The 17,205-nt window shown below is 45.3% G+C and overlaps 1 protein-coding gene and 1 long non-coding RNA gene across 3 annotated transcripts in view; one reads left to right on the top strand and one right to left on the bottom strand.

Moving 5' to 3' along the window:
• Positions 1–9,694, top strand: part of homer2 (homer scaffold protein 2) — a 29,143-nt gene extending 19,449 nt beyond the window's left edge. For both annotated transcript variants that reach the window (XM_056607114.1, XM_056607113.1), the window contains 2 exons: positions 376–456; positions 8,979–9,694. In XM_056607114.1, coding sequence (XP_056463089.1) covers positions 376–456; positions 8,979–9,167 — 270 coding nt within the window. In that variant the 3' untranslated portion in view covers positions 9,168–9,694. The remainder of the gene's footprint in view (positions 1–375; positions 457–8,978) is intronic.
• LOC130403016 (uncharacterized) lies at positions 9,669–17,191 on the bottom strand. The gene is made up of 2 exons (XR_008904048.1): positions 14,641–17,191; positions 9,669–14,246 (listed from the first exon to the last, which is right to left on the bottom strand). It is a non-coding gene; the product is annotated as an uncharacterized LOC130403016 (long non-coding RNA).
• Positions 17,192–17,205: the final 14 nt, after the last annotated feature.

The following is a 17,205-nucleotide window of genomic DNA, read 5'->3' as shown; positions in this document are numbered from 1 at the left end:
CTCGCTCTGCTACAATAAGGTGAGCATGAAGGAATAATGGCTCCCGAGTGCAGCCTAAAGCAGTACAGCAATCATCACTTCAACTCACATTGTTCCTTAGGAGGATCTGAAAATCTCCAGTATTCTTTAATGGGATTATATTCGTATACATAGCCCTTCATAAGAAACTCAGATTCATGTCTTCCTCAAGATGCCGACAGATAAGAATGCAGATGTGAGCCTCTGAACCGGCAGAAGCTCTGAGCTAGAGACTCTCCTGCTCCTCACTACACCAGCGCCGTTCTGTTTAGTGTGTGTTCAGCTCTAAGGAGGTGGTTCTGGGGTATTGTGGAGGTGAAGGGGGGAGCTGACCGTCTGAATGTTGTCTTCTCCTAGGAGCTGCAGAACCTGCGGAAGCAGGCGGAGATCATCCCTCAGCTCATGGCCGAGTGTGAGAGCATCACCGATAAGCTACGGGTGAGTCCCTCATCGGCTCAGGAGTGTGGATCTCCAGAAGGAGGCATGCACAGCAGGGACCTTCTCCTGCCCTGAGAAGGGAGAGCTGGCAGCCCTGTTGTTCTTCATGGAGACAACAAGTTGACACTTTTCACCAACATGTTGAAGGAAGCATCTTAACCCTCTTGGTTCCTCAGACAGGAACATAGAGCAGGTTGGGGTGAGCAGGGCGGCGCTCCTGAAGAAATAGATCTCACTGCTTCACTGCTCCTGCTCTTCAGTAAAGGCCAGAGTCTTCTGAAGGCTCTAGACGAGCGGAGCCTTCGGCCCCCAGCTCACACTCAGAATGTGGTAGGGAGACGCGAGCACGGAGAATGTAGTAGTACAGGAGGGTACAGACATACACAGGATGGGACACTGCACAATGGGAGTCGGGGAGCCAATGAAAGAAAGGTTTTAAATGGAGAAGGAGAAGAAAAGAGGAGAGCTGGTGCCATTATGGTTTGGGCCCGAGGGCTGGTGACATTAAGGCCATGACACACATAGTGCAGAATTACTGATGTTTGGATTGTTTAGGGTTAGTTTGTCTGGTAGTCAAAGGCTTTAAATGTTTGGATACAGTCTTTCGAGTTTAAAGTTAAGGACCTAAGCAAGTTTATACGGGTCGTTCCTTGGAGTGCAAATCTTTTTATTTTAAACACATTACTAATCTAAAAAGTTGTATAATCGTACCTAGCCTTTATTTCTCCTGGAAGGAGACCTGATCTCTCCTGTGTTCTTCTCAGGGGTTCCTCGGCTCTCTGGTGTTTTGGATTAGTGGTGGTCCCTGGTCCTATAGAGGGCTCGGGGCGGGGGTTAGTATAGTTAGTATAGTTTGTATAGTGTAGCCTGTGAAGAGCCTTTGTGACTGTAGCTGGGACTAAGGACTAAACAAATGACATCCTAACCCTCCTAGTGGTAAATCTACCCTAACCCTAACCCTCCTAGTGGTTAGTCTACCCTAACTCTAACCAGAGTCCTCCTAGTGGTTAGTCTACCGTAACCCTAAACCTTGTCCTTCCTATTGGTTAGTCAACCCTTACCCTGGTCCTCTTAGTGGTTGCTCTACCCTAACCCTAACCATAGTGGTTAGTCTACCCTAACCCTAACCTGAGGCCTCCTGGTGGTTATTAGTGATTGACCGATATATCGGCCAGCAAATATAATCGGCCGATATTTGCGTTTTTTTAATGTGTATCCGTATTGGCCGATTTCTTTTTCTTTTTTTTGGCATGATTTACAGACTTAAATTGAGACATTGTAACATTTTTTATCATCATTGTGTCATTTTTATGATGTAAAATGAGGGAAGCTTAGCCTGGAAATCCAGACCCACATCTAGAAAGCTGTAGGGTCTGGCAACGAGTAGTCTGGCTGAGCGGAAATGGACAGCGTCTCTAGCGCTAGCGTCGGATTCCACCGCTACTCCTCCCCTTCCTGTTGCTGGCTTTCCCAATATTTTCTTGTCTATTACTCACGACCGGTTTAAAAACTATTAATTGATCCCATTTCAGAACACTGCTTTCAGTAACTCATTTAAACATATTTGCACTGGGAGGAAATGCCCAAAACAGGCCTAATGATTATGCTGCCGCATTGTGCGTCAACATTTTTAATAATAATACTAAAATAAAAAATATGTTTTTCTTTTTTTTTTGTGTGCTAAGGAGGACCAGGACTAGGAGGACCAGGACTAGGACTAGGAGGACTAGTCCTCCTAGTCACGTGCCAGTGGTGGCGCGTGCCTAGGGTTGCCTGGTCTACCCTTACCCGAGACCTTCTAGTGGTTAGTCTACCCTAACCCTAACCAGAGTCCTTCTAGTGGTTAGTCAACCCTAGCCCTAACCAGAGTCCTCCTAGTGGTTATTCTACCGTAACCCTAACCAGAGTCCTCCTAGTGGTTAGTCTACCCTAACCATAACCAGAGTGCTCATAGTCCTAGTCCTGGTCCTCCTAGTCCTGGTCCTCCTAGTCCTGGTCCTCCTAGTCCTGGTCCTCCTAGTCCTGGTCCTCCTAGTCCTGGTCCTCCTAGTCCTGGTCCTAGTCCTGGTCCTCCTAGTCCTGGTCCTAGTCCTGGTCCTCCTAGTCCTGGTCCTCCTAGTCCTGGTCCTGGTCCTCCTAGTCCTGGTCCTCCTAGTCCTGGTCCTGGTCCTCCTACTACTGGTCCTCCTAGTCCTGGTCCTCCTAGTCCTGGTCCTCCTACTACTGGTCCTCCTAGTCCTGGTCCTCCTAGTCCTGGTCCTAGTCCTGGTCCTAGTCCTCCTAGTCCTGGTCCTAGTCCTAGTCCTCTTGGTCCTGGTTCTGGTCCTCCTTGTGGCCAATATGAGAAGACGCAAGAGAGATGGTAGAGACTTGATTTTGTATAAGATTGCTGTGATAATTTCTCAGCACTTTTTAACCAAGGGGAGAGCCCATTGATGATGCATCTAGAGACGGTGGATTCCTTTGGTTTACCTTTAATATAGAAGGGCAGCACAATGACTCTACAAATGTCTGTTTATTTGACCAGATGCTTGTGCAGGCCTGTATGGAGAAGGCTGTTGGGGCCTTCGGTGTTTGGGTTAGGGGTGGACCCTGGTCTTATAGAGGGCTCGGGGGCGGGGGTTAGTATAGTTGTAGTTAGTTCAACCTCTTATTCACCCACGCCTCCAGCTTCATCTGCGGCATTTTGGTCAAACGCAATACCTTTCAGCCGAGTGGAACCACTGGACTATTCTCTCACCTTTTCATACATTTTAAGATAAACATTTAGTTAGAGTCCTCCTAGTGGTTAGTCTACCCTAACCCTAACCAGAGTCCTCATAGTCCTTGTCCTCCTAGTCCTGGTCCTCCTAGTCCTAGTCCTAGTCCTGGTCCTCCTAGTCCTGGTCCTCCTAGTCCTAGTCCTAGTCCTGGTCCTCCTAGTCCTGGTCCTCCTAGTCCTGGTCCTCCTAGTCCTGGTCCTCCTAGTCCTGGTCCTCCTGGTCCTGGTCCTGGTCCTCCTTGTCCTGGCCCTCTTAGTCCTGGCCCTCCTAGTCCTGGCCCTCCTAGTCCTGGCCCTCCTAGTCCTGGTCCTCCTAGTCCTGGTCCTCCTAGTCCTGGTCCTCCTAGTCCTGGTCCTAGTCCTGGTCCTCCTTGTGGTCTACGTGAGTAAAGCTCCCAGGAATGCGTTCCTCTCCAACAAGACAAGTCTCTGTAGAACCTGAACGTTGAGGTCGTTTTCATGATGCTACGCCCTATCCACACACACACACACACACACACACACACACACACACACACACACACACACACACACACACACACACACACACACACACACACACACACACACACACACACACACACACACACACACACACACACACACACACACACACACACACACACACACACACACACACACACAGGTTAAAACAGCCCGTAGTGGGGGCTAGGGTTGGGGTGGACGGGGTTTGGCTGTGCGTCCGCAACATGAATCACAGGGATCAGCCTAACCGGACGGGGCAGTGTCCTCGCTCTGACTAACGGCCTAGCACAACAAAGGGAAGAGAGACATTGGAACAACATCGGCGTGCCTTGAATACCTTCTCTCTCTCCATCCAAAGGGAAGGTCTGATGATCAGAGATGCAGAAAACACAACACAGTTGGGATGTATTCAAGCACACCATCAGTACTAAACACTACTGGGGGGTTAGGTTTAGGTTAAACTTCAGTCATCATTAGGGTTAGTTTAGCCCTTCAGTAATCATTAGGGTTGGGTAAGGTTAACCCTTCAGTCATAAGGGTTAGGTTAGGGTTAGGTTAACCCTTCAGATATCAGTCATGTTAACCATTATTCACATCCAGCACCTTCTACTTACACACCTATCCCGGGTTGCTTTTAACTCACTTTATTTGTTATAAAGTAGGCATGTTTCGGTATGGTAACTATGAAGCTTAAGGGAGGGAATTGTATCTAACGCGTGGAGAGGAAAATACCGTGATCTACTTCAAGCCTCCGGGCTTAGGCCCGGTGGCTCTCTGCCGTCTACCTATTGATCTCTGGCCTCTTCACTTGACGTCCTCCGATAGAGGACGTAAAGTGGGCGTGGCCTATGCAGTGGGCGTGGCCGGGGTGACGTAATGGCTTCGGCTTCTTCACATATCTAAAGGTGCTGCCTTCTGTGGAGGGAGCAGCCTTCAATAAGGTCTTGCTCCCCTTGTGGCTATGTGAGAATAATGCAGCTTCTTAAAATACTTTACACACCCTTTACGCACACACCCAATCATACGTGCCCACACACGCACGCACGCACGCACGCACGCGCACACACACACACACAGAGAGAGCTATTTAAAACACCTCCTCCTCTGGTATCTATGGTATTAATCACTACTGTTGCCAGCCACTCTAAAAGACTTACTGCGAGTATCATATCAGGCAATGTGCATAAACCAGGGGCCGTATTCACAAAGGATTTTAGGGCTAAAAGTAGGTCCTAACTGGCGAATTTAGGAGTAACTCCTAAAAAAAATGGGTGTGTCACTCTTAAATTTAGGACTCCTAACTTTTTTCACTAAGAGCAATTCACAAAGTATTTTAGGCCTAAAAGTAGCACCTATGTCTGGGAGAGCTTAAAAGTCCTCAAGAGGACTCCTAACTCAGTAAGACCTATTCACAAAGAATCGTAAATGCCTGCGAGACGAAATGTTAGGGTATTAAACTTGTTGTGGAGTTAATCGCGATGCAATAACATCCCAGACTAACAGGAATAATCTGATTAGTCCCGAAATAAAATGTTTGGCCACACTACGTTATTTAGCAACAGGGGAAATGCAACTTTGCAATGCCGACGATTTAAAAATATCGCAACCATCAGTCAGCCGTGCCATAAATTTTCCTTTGGACATTCAACAATTACACAGGATCAAAGCCAACTTCATGGCAATTGCAGGTATGCCCGGTGTGGTCGGTGCTATTGACGGGACGCACATAAAAATAATTGCGCCATCAAAAGACGAGGACGTGTTCGTCAATAGGAAGAAAGTGCATTCCATCAACAAGCAGGTTGTTTTTGATGCAAATTTTAACATAGCCTACTGGATGTTGTTGCAAAGTGGCCTGGATCTTCAGCTACCCATGATTCGCGCATTTTAATGGGGAGCGGTCTGAGGCAGCTTTTTGAGATGTACCAGTTGGGTGTCACTTGCTGGGAGACAGTGACTATCCATGCAAGACGTGGCTCTAGACACCCTACCTCAATCCACAACCGGGAGCACAGTTAAAGTATAACATGTAAGTGATTACGCAGATTACGCTTAGTCCTATGCGTAAAACACATCGTATTGGCTCTTTGACGCCTTTTATTTGTTGAATCCATATTATTGTTTACTGATTTCTTCCATATATGCTAGAGCACACAAACATACACGAAATGTTGTGGAGAGAGGAATTGGGCAGATGAAACGTCGGTTCATGTCCTCCACGGCGAAATACGCCTCACCCCAGAGAGGGCAAGCACAGTAATCACTGTATGTGCCATTCTACACAACCTATGCAAGCGGAGGAACATTCCACAGCCAGACGATGATGATGATGATGATGATGTTGGCGATCAACATGACAATGAATTTGGCCGTGTGGAACCGAGTGGACTGGCATTTAGGGATCACTTTGAAAACACATTTTAGGTAAACACCTTGGCACAAATCAGTCAACACTTTTGTAGTTCATAACATTTATTTTCTTTTAAATTTTACGTATTTTTATTGTTTGCTTTCTCTCTCTCTTGAACGTGCAGGCCACAACGTCATTATCGTGGTCTGCACAAAATTGTCATCATGCGTGTATTCTGCTAACTGCACTATAACTACTTAATAGGAATTAATTTCTAGCCTAGGCTATTTCCTTGTTTTTCGGTGATTCAGTGGGCTCGTCTGAACAACCAATCACCGAACTGACTGCTTCTAAACTCGTGCACGAGAATTGACGTAATCCATAGCAACGCCGCGTCACTCTTAGTTCACTCTTTGTGATTTATCCTTAGTAAGAGTAGGTCTCAGCGGCTTTGTGAATAACTTTTAAGAAAAAACTCCTACGTAAAATGTTTTAGCGCGAGTTAGGAGCACTCCTAGCGGTAAGATAAAATGCTTTGTGAATACGGCCCCAGTTCCCTAACCCTATTGACTGAGATAGGCCGGACAAGTGTCACCACACAGCACATATTTTAGTCTCATGAACATCCCTTTGTAGAGTATTAATATATCGTGTGTGTATATATATCTCGTATGCAGTTACAGTAGTAACCTGATCTTGAAGGTTTTTTCCTAGAAAGTATTCTAGAAAAGGCCAATATGAGAAGACGCAAGAGAGATGGTAGAGACTTGATTTTATATAAAATTGCTGTGATAATTTCTCAGCACGTTTTAACCAAGGGGAGAGCCCATTGATGATGCATCTAGAGACGGTGGATTCCTTTGGTTTAGCTTTAATGTAGAAGGACAGCACAATGGTCCTCATTTATCAAACAAACGTAGAAATGAGCGCAAATCTGAACGCATGATTCATCTTACTATAGGACCCACGTGAATTTCACGAAACTTTCGTATCACACCAATCCCAGTGTACGAAGGATCTTGGTGTTGATAAATACGGCGGCTGAGATCGATCGTAATTAATGTAATTTGCCCATATAAAAGCACGTCTTCAGAAGTCTCGCCCCTAACTTTTACGACATGGAGAAACGTCCAACGGTAAAAAAAAAAAGAGGAATTTTTCCGAGACCGAAATGGAGACGCTCGTGTCACTGGTGGATGCAAACCATGATGCGAACCGTCTGGTTTTGTTTGGTAGCCTAAAAGCTGGCATTAAAGGCAAGCAAAAGAATGCTATATGGAAGGAAATAACTGTTGCCGTGAATAGTGTTTCCAATGTTTGTCGGGCTACGGAAGAGGTTTGTTAATTAAATTAATTAAATAATAGATTAAATGTAAAATTTCTGTTATCCAGCTTAAAACATTTCACATACATGCTATTGTTTGCATTGCGTTAAAGTTATTTTATTCCGAATAAGTTGAAGAAAAAATGGTCCGACAAGCTCGGCACCAAAAAACGTGTTGCGGCTGTGAAGAGGGCCAAGCAAGAAACGGGAGGAGGCCGGTGCAGTGCGACTGCAGCGTAACTCACCGAGATGACTCTGACCATGTAGTGCGCCCTGATGTAGACGATGCCCAACGTTGCAATTTTGGAAAATAAAAGAATCGTGCGTGCCCCCAGGCCATCGGGCTACCATGTTCAGGATTGACATTCTGGCATCGCAAATAATCGGAACATTAACTGAATGGTAGCTTTTGCGGTTGATGTACGCGTAATCATTAATAGATAGTGGCTTCATACGCACATGGGTATACTCAACCGCACCAATCACATTTGGAAACCTAGCAATAGCATAAAAATCCAGTTTGATTCCAGTTTGCTGATCGTTATTATATGGGAATTTAATATAACATTCGGAGTGGGACATTATAGCTGGCAAAACTGCTGGCAAGGTTCGGCTAATACTTGGCTGGAAAATACCAGACCTGTCCCCGATCTCCCGCTGAAAGGTCCCGGTGGCCAAAAACCCCAAGGTAGAGCACACCTGCACTGGCACAGGTGTTGCGTTTGATCGCCTAGTTTCTCGCCTTAACTGTGGCTCCTAAGCATTGCATAGCTCCATCAGGAGATGCCTTGGGAGACGAAAACGACTCAAGAGCCATTCATCGCTCTCCATAAAAAAATCGGCGCGGTCTTGAAAAAACTCGTCTTAGACGTGCGTTGAGGTCCTCTAACAGAGCCAGATCTGCCATCGCTGAGACTCGACCACCTATTTGGCAAAGCTCCTGTTTATATAGACGGCTGAATAAACATTTCACCTGTCACATTCTAATTATTTTCATAGCTATACTGTTTTTAATTAGGCCTGACTTTAATTGTTTGAACGGCTGGGCTAATTCCAATTTATTTAGTAATTAATACAGATGTGCAACATGGGCTACTTGTGCTACACTATTCATCAGTGAAATACCCGTATGTTACGCCAAAAAAACTTGCGTACACGAGCTCAGACCTGACTTGAGATTTCATCGCAGCCTGCGCTCACGTTCAAATTGATAAATGCCAAGCTCAACGTTGAAATGAGCATACGTCCATTTTACGCACGTTTTCTGTTGTACGCTCGTTTGATAAATGAGGGCCAATGACTCTATACTATGTGTTTATTTGACCAGATGCTTGTGCAGGCCTGTATGGAGAAGGCTTTGGGGGCCTTCGGTGTTTGGGTTAGGGGTGGACCCTGGTCTTATTGAGGGCTCTGGGGCGGGGGTTAGTATAGTTGTAGTTAGTTCAACCTCTTATTCACCCACGCCTCCAGCTTCATCTGCGGCATTTTGGTCAAACGCAATACCTTTCAGCCGAGTGGAACCACTGGACTATTACATTTTAAGATAAACATTTAAGTTTATTTTGATATCGGTTAATGCATTCCTATCTCCCTGACACCAGACTGCCGAGACGAAGAACGTGGAGCTGGACGGCCGGATAGGAGGCCTGCAGGCCGATGCGGATGAGAACCGGCAGAAGCAGGGCGACATGCAGGGCGAGCTCAAGAAGTTCATGGACATCCTGGACGGGAAGATTGACGAGCTGCACGAGTTCCGCCAGGGCCTATCCAAGCTGGGGGTGGGCAACTAGAGGTCAAGGGTCAAAGCATTCTACTAACCCTAACCTCGAGGTCATCCTCCCTCTTTCCCTCACCAAATGGTGTGGTCCAATCTCAACAATTAGGTTTTCCAAAAAGAATCGAAATGAACAAAATTATTGCAGAAAGTGTGGTTAAAATGTGTGGAGGGAGAGGGCTTGGCTGACTTAGGAGGATGGAGTCGTGTTCTTTGTGTTGAGCTTAACGTAGGGACCTTCCCCGCTGCTGTGTTCTGGGGAGGGGGGGCTGGGTGCTGGAGGACAGGGTGGGTGGCGGGTGCGGGCCCTTGGACTCTCGTCTCTGTGATTCCGTTTGTTTCAGCCCCAGGATGGTTTGTACCAGGTACCAGGTCAACAAAGCCAGGCTTGCTTTATGAACAAAAGGGCTAACTGACATCCCCCCCTGATGGACCCTGACCCCCCTGAGGGGAGAACCCGGCCGAGCCCCCGCCCCCCGTCTATCTCAGGTGTTTGAAGAGTTTGTATTTAGGTTAGGACACACACACACACACACACACACACACACACACACACACACACACACACACACACACACACACACACACACACACACACACACGATTTAAGGTCACGAATCAAGTGCCTCCGGGCGGCGCCATCCCACCCTCCCACCGTCTCACCCCCTCATCTCCCTCAACCTCCCACCCCCCACTCTGGCCGAGGGATAACATCATGACAATGACATCATAGTGACATCACTACCAAGCAGATGGTTTTTGTGGAGGAAAATCATGTTCAACACACAAAGATTTTTTTAAACCTAACTTTCATTGTAGGGTAAAGGGAGAAGGTGCCAGAACATTTATTTACCAATGCCTCTTTGACATTGAAGTCAGAATCAAACGCTGGCTCAGACGTCTTATACACACAAGACAGCAATAGGATTCCAAAGGTTTGCTGCCATCCTTGAAGACACGTTTATTTGCATTAAGAGGGAAATTTGACTTATTTTTCCAGAGTTCTTCATCCAAAAAATACTAGTATACTGTATGAACCCCTTTTGCCTTCAGTGAAGTGATCAAAATACCTTTTTTGTGTTTTGCATGTTTGACGATATTTGTGCTTCCCATACAAGCTTTCTTTGGGTGGTGCTGGGAATCTGTGCTGCTACAGGGATAATAATGTGAACAGGAACTTCATAGCAAGGATAGAGAGGGCTGGGGCCTTCGATCTAAAATTCTGGATTATGTTTTTCTTCCTCGTTTGATTTACAACTTTATTTATTGGTGCCTATTAAGAAGTCGTTTTTCTAGAATCAACCCTGAACTCGAACACTACCTTAACCCAAAATGTATTTCTGTGCAAATACAATGTATAATATATGTATTCATACCAGATCTATGGCTTCTGAACTTCTTTATTTTTTTGATAATAGAATAACTTAATTGCAGGACGGTGTCTGAGTATAAAGAAGGGAAATATACCGCAAGTGTAATCCGTTTGGATCCCGTTTAAATCTCTTGCTGATTGGTTGGCAGAAGCCAGAACACTTCTCGTGATCATCTCCTTTTCCCATCTCCTGCCCTCCTTTCGTGAGCCAAGTTCAACATTGTACCACAGAAATGACAATTGTTTAAAATTTAGTTTAATTACTATTGGGGTCTGTGTCTTTCTTTCACTTCAACTTGTGTGTGAGGGCCGAGGTCTCTACAGTACTAGGCTGTATTCAATATATATGGATGTTTCGATATTACACATCTATTTAATTGAACAAGTCATAAGGTGTAAAATACTGCACTTACTATTCATAATGATTTTATTCCAGTTATAGTTTAATGACTATGTACTTCGCTTAATCATCCATAGTGCATATCTCATCCTCATCGTATACCTTTGGAGCGCAGAGTTTTTTGTCAACATTTTGTGACTGACTATCTGCATTCAAGGGCAGCACAATTATATATCTAAAGACATGAATACCAATCCATGGGTAAACGTGGGATTGTACATCCATCCTAACGATAGCTCTTAAAAAGTATTTATCGGGAAACTGCAGGTTTTTGACAAACAGGAATACTTTCCTCCCGAATCAAGAGACATCGAGTCAGAGGATGCCTGAGCTCCACTCCCTCCATGGTCGTGGAGATGGATGCAGTGGTGGACCAGAGGACACGTTGCCTTGGTAACCTATCCCACGCACTCATTTAGCCAGAGATGCGTGGCTGGTGGAATGTATAGATATAGATCTATATATAGATCTATTTATATATAAATCTAGTGCCACTCAGGGATACTCCTAGCTGTCTTTGTCATGGACAGTTTTCATTCTGTTTGTCAAACAGAGTTCAAACAGATTTTATCAAGACTGGTAAGGCTGGTCCATAAACCTGGTGTGTAACTGTTCATCAAGACTCCTTCCCACACTTCCTCCTTGTTTCAGATGAGTGCATGATGACTGTTGAGTGGGCGGTTTAGTGTAACATCATTAAAAGAGAGCCAGGATACTCAGTGTGGGCCAGCGCCGCTGATATCCCGTTGCCATAGAAACACTGGCTCCCGGAATCTCCCACAGACAGTTATGGCTCGTGGTCGGGGATCACCCTGCGTCTGATACGAGTCTCCCTCTCCTCTCCTCCACCCTCTCTGCTGTGTCGTCACCGCGGGGACAAGCCATTAGCCAAAACAAAGTGGCCATCATCGCTAACACCAAATGAACACCACCAGCGGCGTTGTTGAATAGTGTTTCTAAGAGAAAAGGATCCACATGGACTCAGCTATCTGAGTGAGGTTAGGGTTATTTGACGGTAATGTCAGAGAGCTGCTGGGTGCATTGGGAGGGGGGGGGGGACAGTTAGTCAAATGAATGCTAAAGCGTTTAATCGACAATGTTCATTAGTCATCGCCTATTCAAATGTGGAAACATTAAACAAAGGTAAAGGCGAAAGGGAATGGCTCTTTAGCTGCAAACTGTTTAATCTTGAGCAGCATGATCAACAAGGCACTTTATAGCTGACTTAGTCCAGCTAATACAAAACCAACAGCAGTGAGGGGCCATCCATGTTTCATTGTATTTTACCTGAAGGGTCAATCAGATGAGCTGCAGCTTGAAAACAAACGTAAAAGCTTTTGGGCCTTGAAATTCCGAGACCCCAGTATCCAGGCCGCTCTGCTGGAGAGGCCCAGGTCACTTGAATGTTCCAGTGGATACCCCCCAAACAGTGAAGTAACTGGAGTCTAGAGATATCCCCCAAACAGTGAAGTACCTAGAGTCTGGAGGTACACCCCAACAGTGCTACTATGATGTACCGGGAGATACCCCCACCCTAAAAATGACCAAACATCAGTTTTTAACAGGCAGGTTCATTTGTTTTGGCACTCAAGCAGTGGCGGTCTTACCAAGCAGGGGGCCCCAAGCCCCAACCAACCTCGAAGAAAAAATATCATAAATATATATTATGTAATACACAAACAGAGACAAAGCAAGACGAGTCTACACGGGGAAATAAAATTAAGGGTTAGGAAAAGGGTTAGGAAATAAAGTTCACCAAGCGGCTCAAATAAAAAATTTGTGTATATGGCTGTTTGTGATGTTTTGGTAAGTATTTGACTGTTTGTCTTGCTGGCATAAAAAAAAAAAAGCATAAACGGTACTAATTTTCCTGGCATTTTGGGTTCCATTGTAGTGCTACACTTTGTGTGTTCTCTGCTTCCCATCTTCATTTTGGAGTAAAGAAGTGTATGCAGGGTTTAAAGGGGAAGGTATTTTTTTCATCTCCAACCTTTACTTCCACGTAGGTTAGCTTTACCTGCCAATCCACCATTGGCAGGTAAAGGACATATCGGGCCCCATTCATATCTTCGCCCAGGGCCCCAATTTGCTAAAACCGCCACTGCACTCAAGAATGAGAATTTATATTCTGACTGACTATAAAATATAAGTATGAACAGCTGCTGTTTGGTTGCACATAATAGTGTGCTAAAAGTTGTTTGGTTGCGTTTATAATTTACGTATTCAGGGATTTCATTTTTACACAAACAATCGTGATACTGGTAATAATATACGTGCATACGAGCACAAATGCATAGCATAAGACAAAAATACAGTGCATTGACACACACACACACACACACACACACACACACACACACACACACACACACACACACACACACACACACACACACACACACACACACACACACACACACACACACACACACACACAATTACCTATCATTTTTGGCACTCTACTAATACTTCATCTTCAGGGGATTATGAATGTTCTATTCATACGTTTCTTCTGACTGAAAGTTAAATTGCCCTGGGGGAAATTAAATCTTATATTCTTTAGTAGATTATTGTTTTAGGACAACAATGCCATTCGGTCTAAAAGGTGAGTCTGTGACCTTTCAAACTAATTGTTAGTCTCAGGATAGGAACCACATGGCAAAATCTAGTTTGGAGTTTTTCCTGGCATTAGGAATACAACTTTATGAAGAAAACCTCCATACATGTTTAAATGAACAAGGCATTCTTCAAATTATTCTAAATTCCTCATTATCCCTCCTTATGGCATAACACTGTTAAAAAGCCCAGAAGTTGCATGATAAATTGCTTTGGAAAATAATAAAGTCATCATCTGGACTATAAGGCTAGGATGGTAGTAATAATCAATTGAAATTTAAATAATAAAAATAAAACTGGTCAAAGTAGTGCTAATAATGCATGGGGCGGCCACCACAAGTCTGGAGATTGGCTGTGCATCCAGACACCAAAACTGTAATATTATAACTACAGGAGACTCCATAGGCCTTTAACATTCAGTTCATCCGACGGTACGGCCGCCGCTAAAGACAAACGTTTAGAGTCACCTCTTGGCATTTGGTAGGACTGGAAGCCTAAAGTCATATATATATGTATATAATATGTGTATATCTTCACACATGTATGCGTCCTCAGCTGTCCCACTCAGAGTTGTGGATCTCATCTTCATCTGAGTCCTCGTCGCTGTCGGCTGAAACCTTCTTCATCCTCCTCATGGCCGCCTTGATGCTGCGCTCCAGCTCCGAGCCCCGGCTGTCGTCAAGCACGTCGCAGCGCACGGCAACCACCTACACACACACACACACACACACACACACACACACACACACACACACACACACACACACACACACACACACACACACACACACACACACACACACACACACACACACACACACACACACACACACACACACACATTAAAATTCTAACTTAACCCAACCCTTTAAAGGCTTTCTTTGTGATGGAGATGGTGTTAAAAATAACGGTCTTAAGCCTGCCCTATATAAGTTTCCCGCTAGCAGCCTCTAGTGGCATAAGTTGTAGCTATAGTCGAAGCGATGGTTCGAACAAGATTCTGATGTTATTTTGAATGTGTTGCCGGGGGGGGGGGGGGGGGGGGGGAGGGCACACCGGCCCATGATAAGCAGTGGGGGGGGGGGGGGCTCCTCTACATACCTTCTTCAGGGCGACCCCCTGGCGAATGGCTGTCATCAGGCCGTCCCTGGGGTCCCCTGCTGGCGCCGCGGCCCCTGCTGGGGCCGGAGCCCTGCGGAGCCGGATCTGGCCCCTCTGCAGCGAGGCCAGCACCTCGTCCATGGACCCTGGGGGGAAGACAGGGAGTGAGACCAGAAGGTCCTCGGCCAGAGCAGACCTCTGTAGGCCTCCAGGTGGACATCTACCTCAAGACCTCTACCTGTGGACCTGTAGCCTTGTAAACCTCTACCTGTAGACCTCTACCGCCAGACCTCTACCTGTAGACCTCTACCTGTAGACCTCTACCTGTAGACTTCTACCTGTAGACTTATATATATAAAATATTGATACTTTTTTTTCTTTATTGCTCGTTTGTCTCTGAGCTGTCTCCTTTTCTCATTTGATAAAACTCCTTCCCGTCTACCCAATGTAGGATTTATTGCATGATTGACATGGTATTTCATATATGAAGTTGCTTTTGTTGTCTTGGAAGTATATCCGTCGAAACATGTCAAGGTAAAGAAAATAACATCTACCAACATATATGTCTGTGATAAAAGAAAACTATAAATATTTGACTTAATAAATAGTCCTAGTAAACAGTATAACTAGTAGTGATACCAGCAGTACTGAGGACCTAGTAAATAGTACTAGTAAACAGTGCTACTATGGGGTTACTACTAAATAATAAGTAGTACTGGTGGAAGTAGAAATCTAGTCCAGTTCAGATGCGTCCATTGCAGGCCGCTGGCTAAGCAGAGCTAACACGATCTGACAGAAATGCATTATTGATGAATGAAGTGTAAAGCCTTCCAAGATGCTTTTCAAGCTGTTGAGAGCCAGCGGTTAAAGATGTAGCTGGTCTGGTGGATAGAATCAAACATTAGAGCAGAGAATGATCTTAAAATAAAAGTTTGTTTCAAAATCTCAAGCAACGCATAGATGGTTTTAAATTCAGTCTCTATCTCCAGTAGTAATCGTAGGGTAAGGGTGAGGGGGTTAGGGTTAGGGGGTTAGGGTGTAATGGTTAGGGTGTTTTGTTAGGGTAAGGTGGTTAGAGTTAGGGTGGGCAGGTGAAATAAGGACCCCCTCTTTGACTCTGGGAACCAGCAGACTATTCCGGCCCCTGCTAGGGTTAACAGCAGTGGTGGCTGGTGATCAAAAATGTTGGTGGGGCACAGTAATAGACAGGGGGTCTGGGGTTCCCCCCCCCCCCATAAAAGAAAAGGAATTTAATAGATTTAATATCCTGTATTCTGGTGCATTTAAGGGAATGGCCACTTCCTTTGTATCTACTATTCATTCAGATTCATAGCCTACATCCTGACTTGCAGGGCCTGGACCAGCTTACACTGCATACACAGACCTACTTTATGGCCATTCCACCAGCTGTTGCTATTTGACCCATTGATGTTATTCTGATATCGATACAAATCATGATCACCGTCCTATAGCATCCATTTTTTGTGAGTCTCAATGTCTACTTCAAATGCAGTTATAAATATGGGACAGTTGCTTCATTTTGTTTATATGCTACAGGCCGAAAGACTAAATTAATTTGTAACTTACTTGCTCCTTTTAAAGGTCCCATAACATGAAAATCTCACTTTATGAGGTTTTCTAACATAAATATGAGTTCCCCTAGCCTGCCTATGGTCCCCCAGTGGCAAAAACTTGCGTTTGGTGTAAAACGAGCACTTGCTGTTCTGCTCGCCTTTGAAAAAACGGAGGCTCAAGCGCGCTGATGTGGAATGTCTTTATTTATGTCGTCATAAAGCATCTAAGCTCCTCCCCTTACTCTGCCTGGCCCGCCCAGAGACGTTGGCCCGCCAATGAGACACGACCGTGCGAGCGCCACATGTGTGTGTGTGAATACACACACTGTAACGCAAGTGTTTGTCGGTTCTTTGACGTCTCTTGTATTTCCACAACGAGACAGTGGGGGTTATCTGAGCCATGGTTGAGAAGGAATTGGGGGAAAGGAACTTTGGCTTTGACTCGCTGAAATACATGAACTGCGACATGCCGCCGGTTGCCGCGAGGCACCATCGCCCGGCAGCGGGCAGCCGGCAGCAGGCAGCGCGCGGTTCAGTCTACTTCAGATCGATGTGAAAGTGGAAGAACCAGAGACGTTGCAGAACCCGAAAAAGTTATGAATCGTTTGTGATTCATAATATCGTCTGGAGGCGCACACAGCTTTTGGCCGTGATTATATGTATTATATGATATAGATATCTATGTATTATATGATATTATTTAGATATAGAGCTCCAGGACTTTAACGCAAGTGTTGTACACTTCCTTGTTATTTGGATAACTGTTCTGCTTTTGGTGTTATGGCGCATAACACGTCGGACTCTGGTCTCTGGTATTTCTACAACGAGACTCGTAGTGGGGGTTATCTCAGTCAAGGTTGAGAATGAATTGGAGGGAAGGAACTTTGGCTTTGACTCCCTCAAGAACATGAACCACGACATGGAGGAGAAAGGGATTGTTGGCGGCGAATGTCTCCCGCTTGAGCCCCGCTGAGGGACCACCGCCGGAGGC

Source organism: Gadus chalcogrammus, chromosome 14, assembly GCF_026213295.1.
Source record: "Gadus chalcogrammus isolate NIFS_2021 chromosome 14, NIFS_Gcha_1.0, whole genome shotgun sequence".
In the NCBI taxonomy this organism is placed as follows: domain Eukaryota; kingdom Metazoa; phylum Chordata; class Actinopteri; order Gadiformes; family Gadidae; genus Gadus; species Gadus chalcogrammus.
The sequence above is the reverse complement of the archived record's forward strand: the minus strand, read 5'-3'. Positions and strand labels throughout refer to the sequence as shown.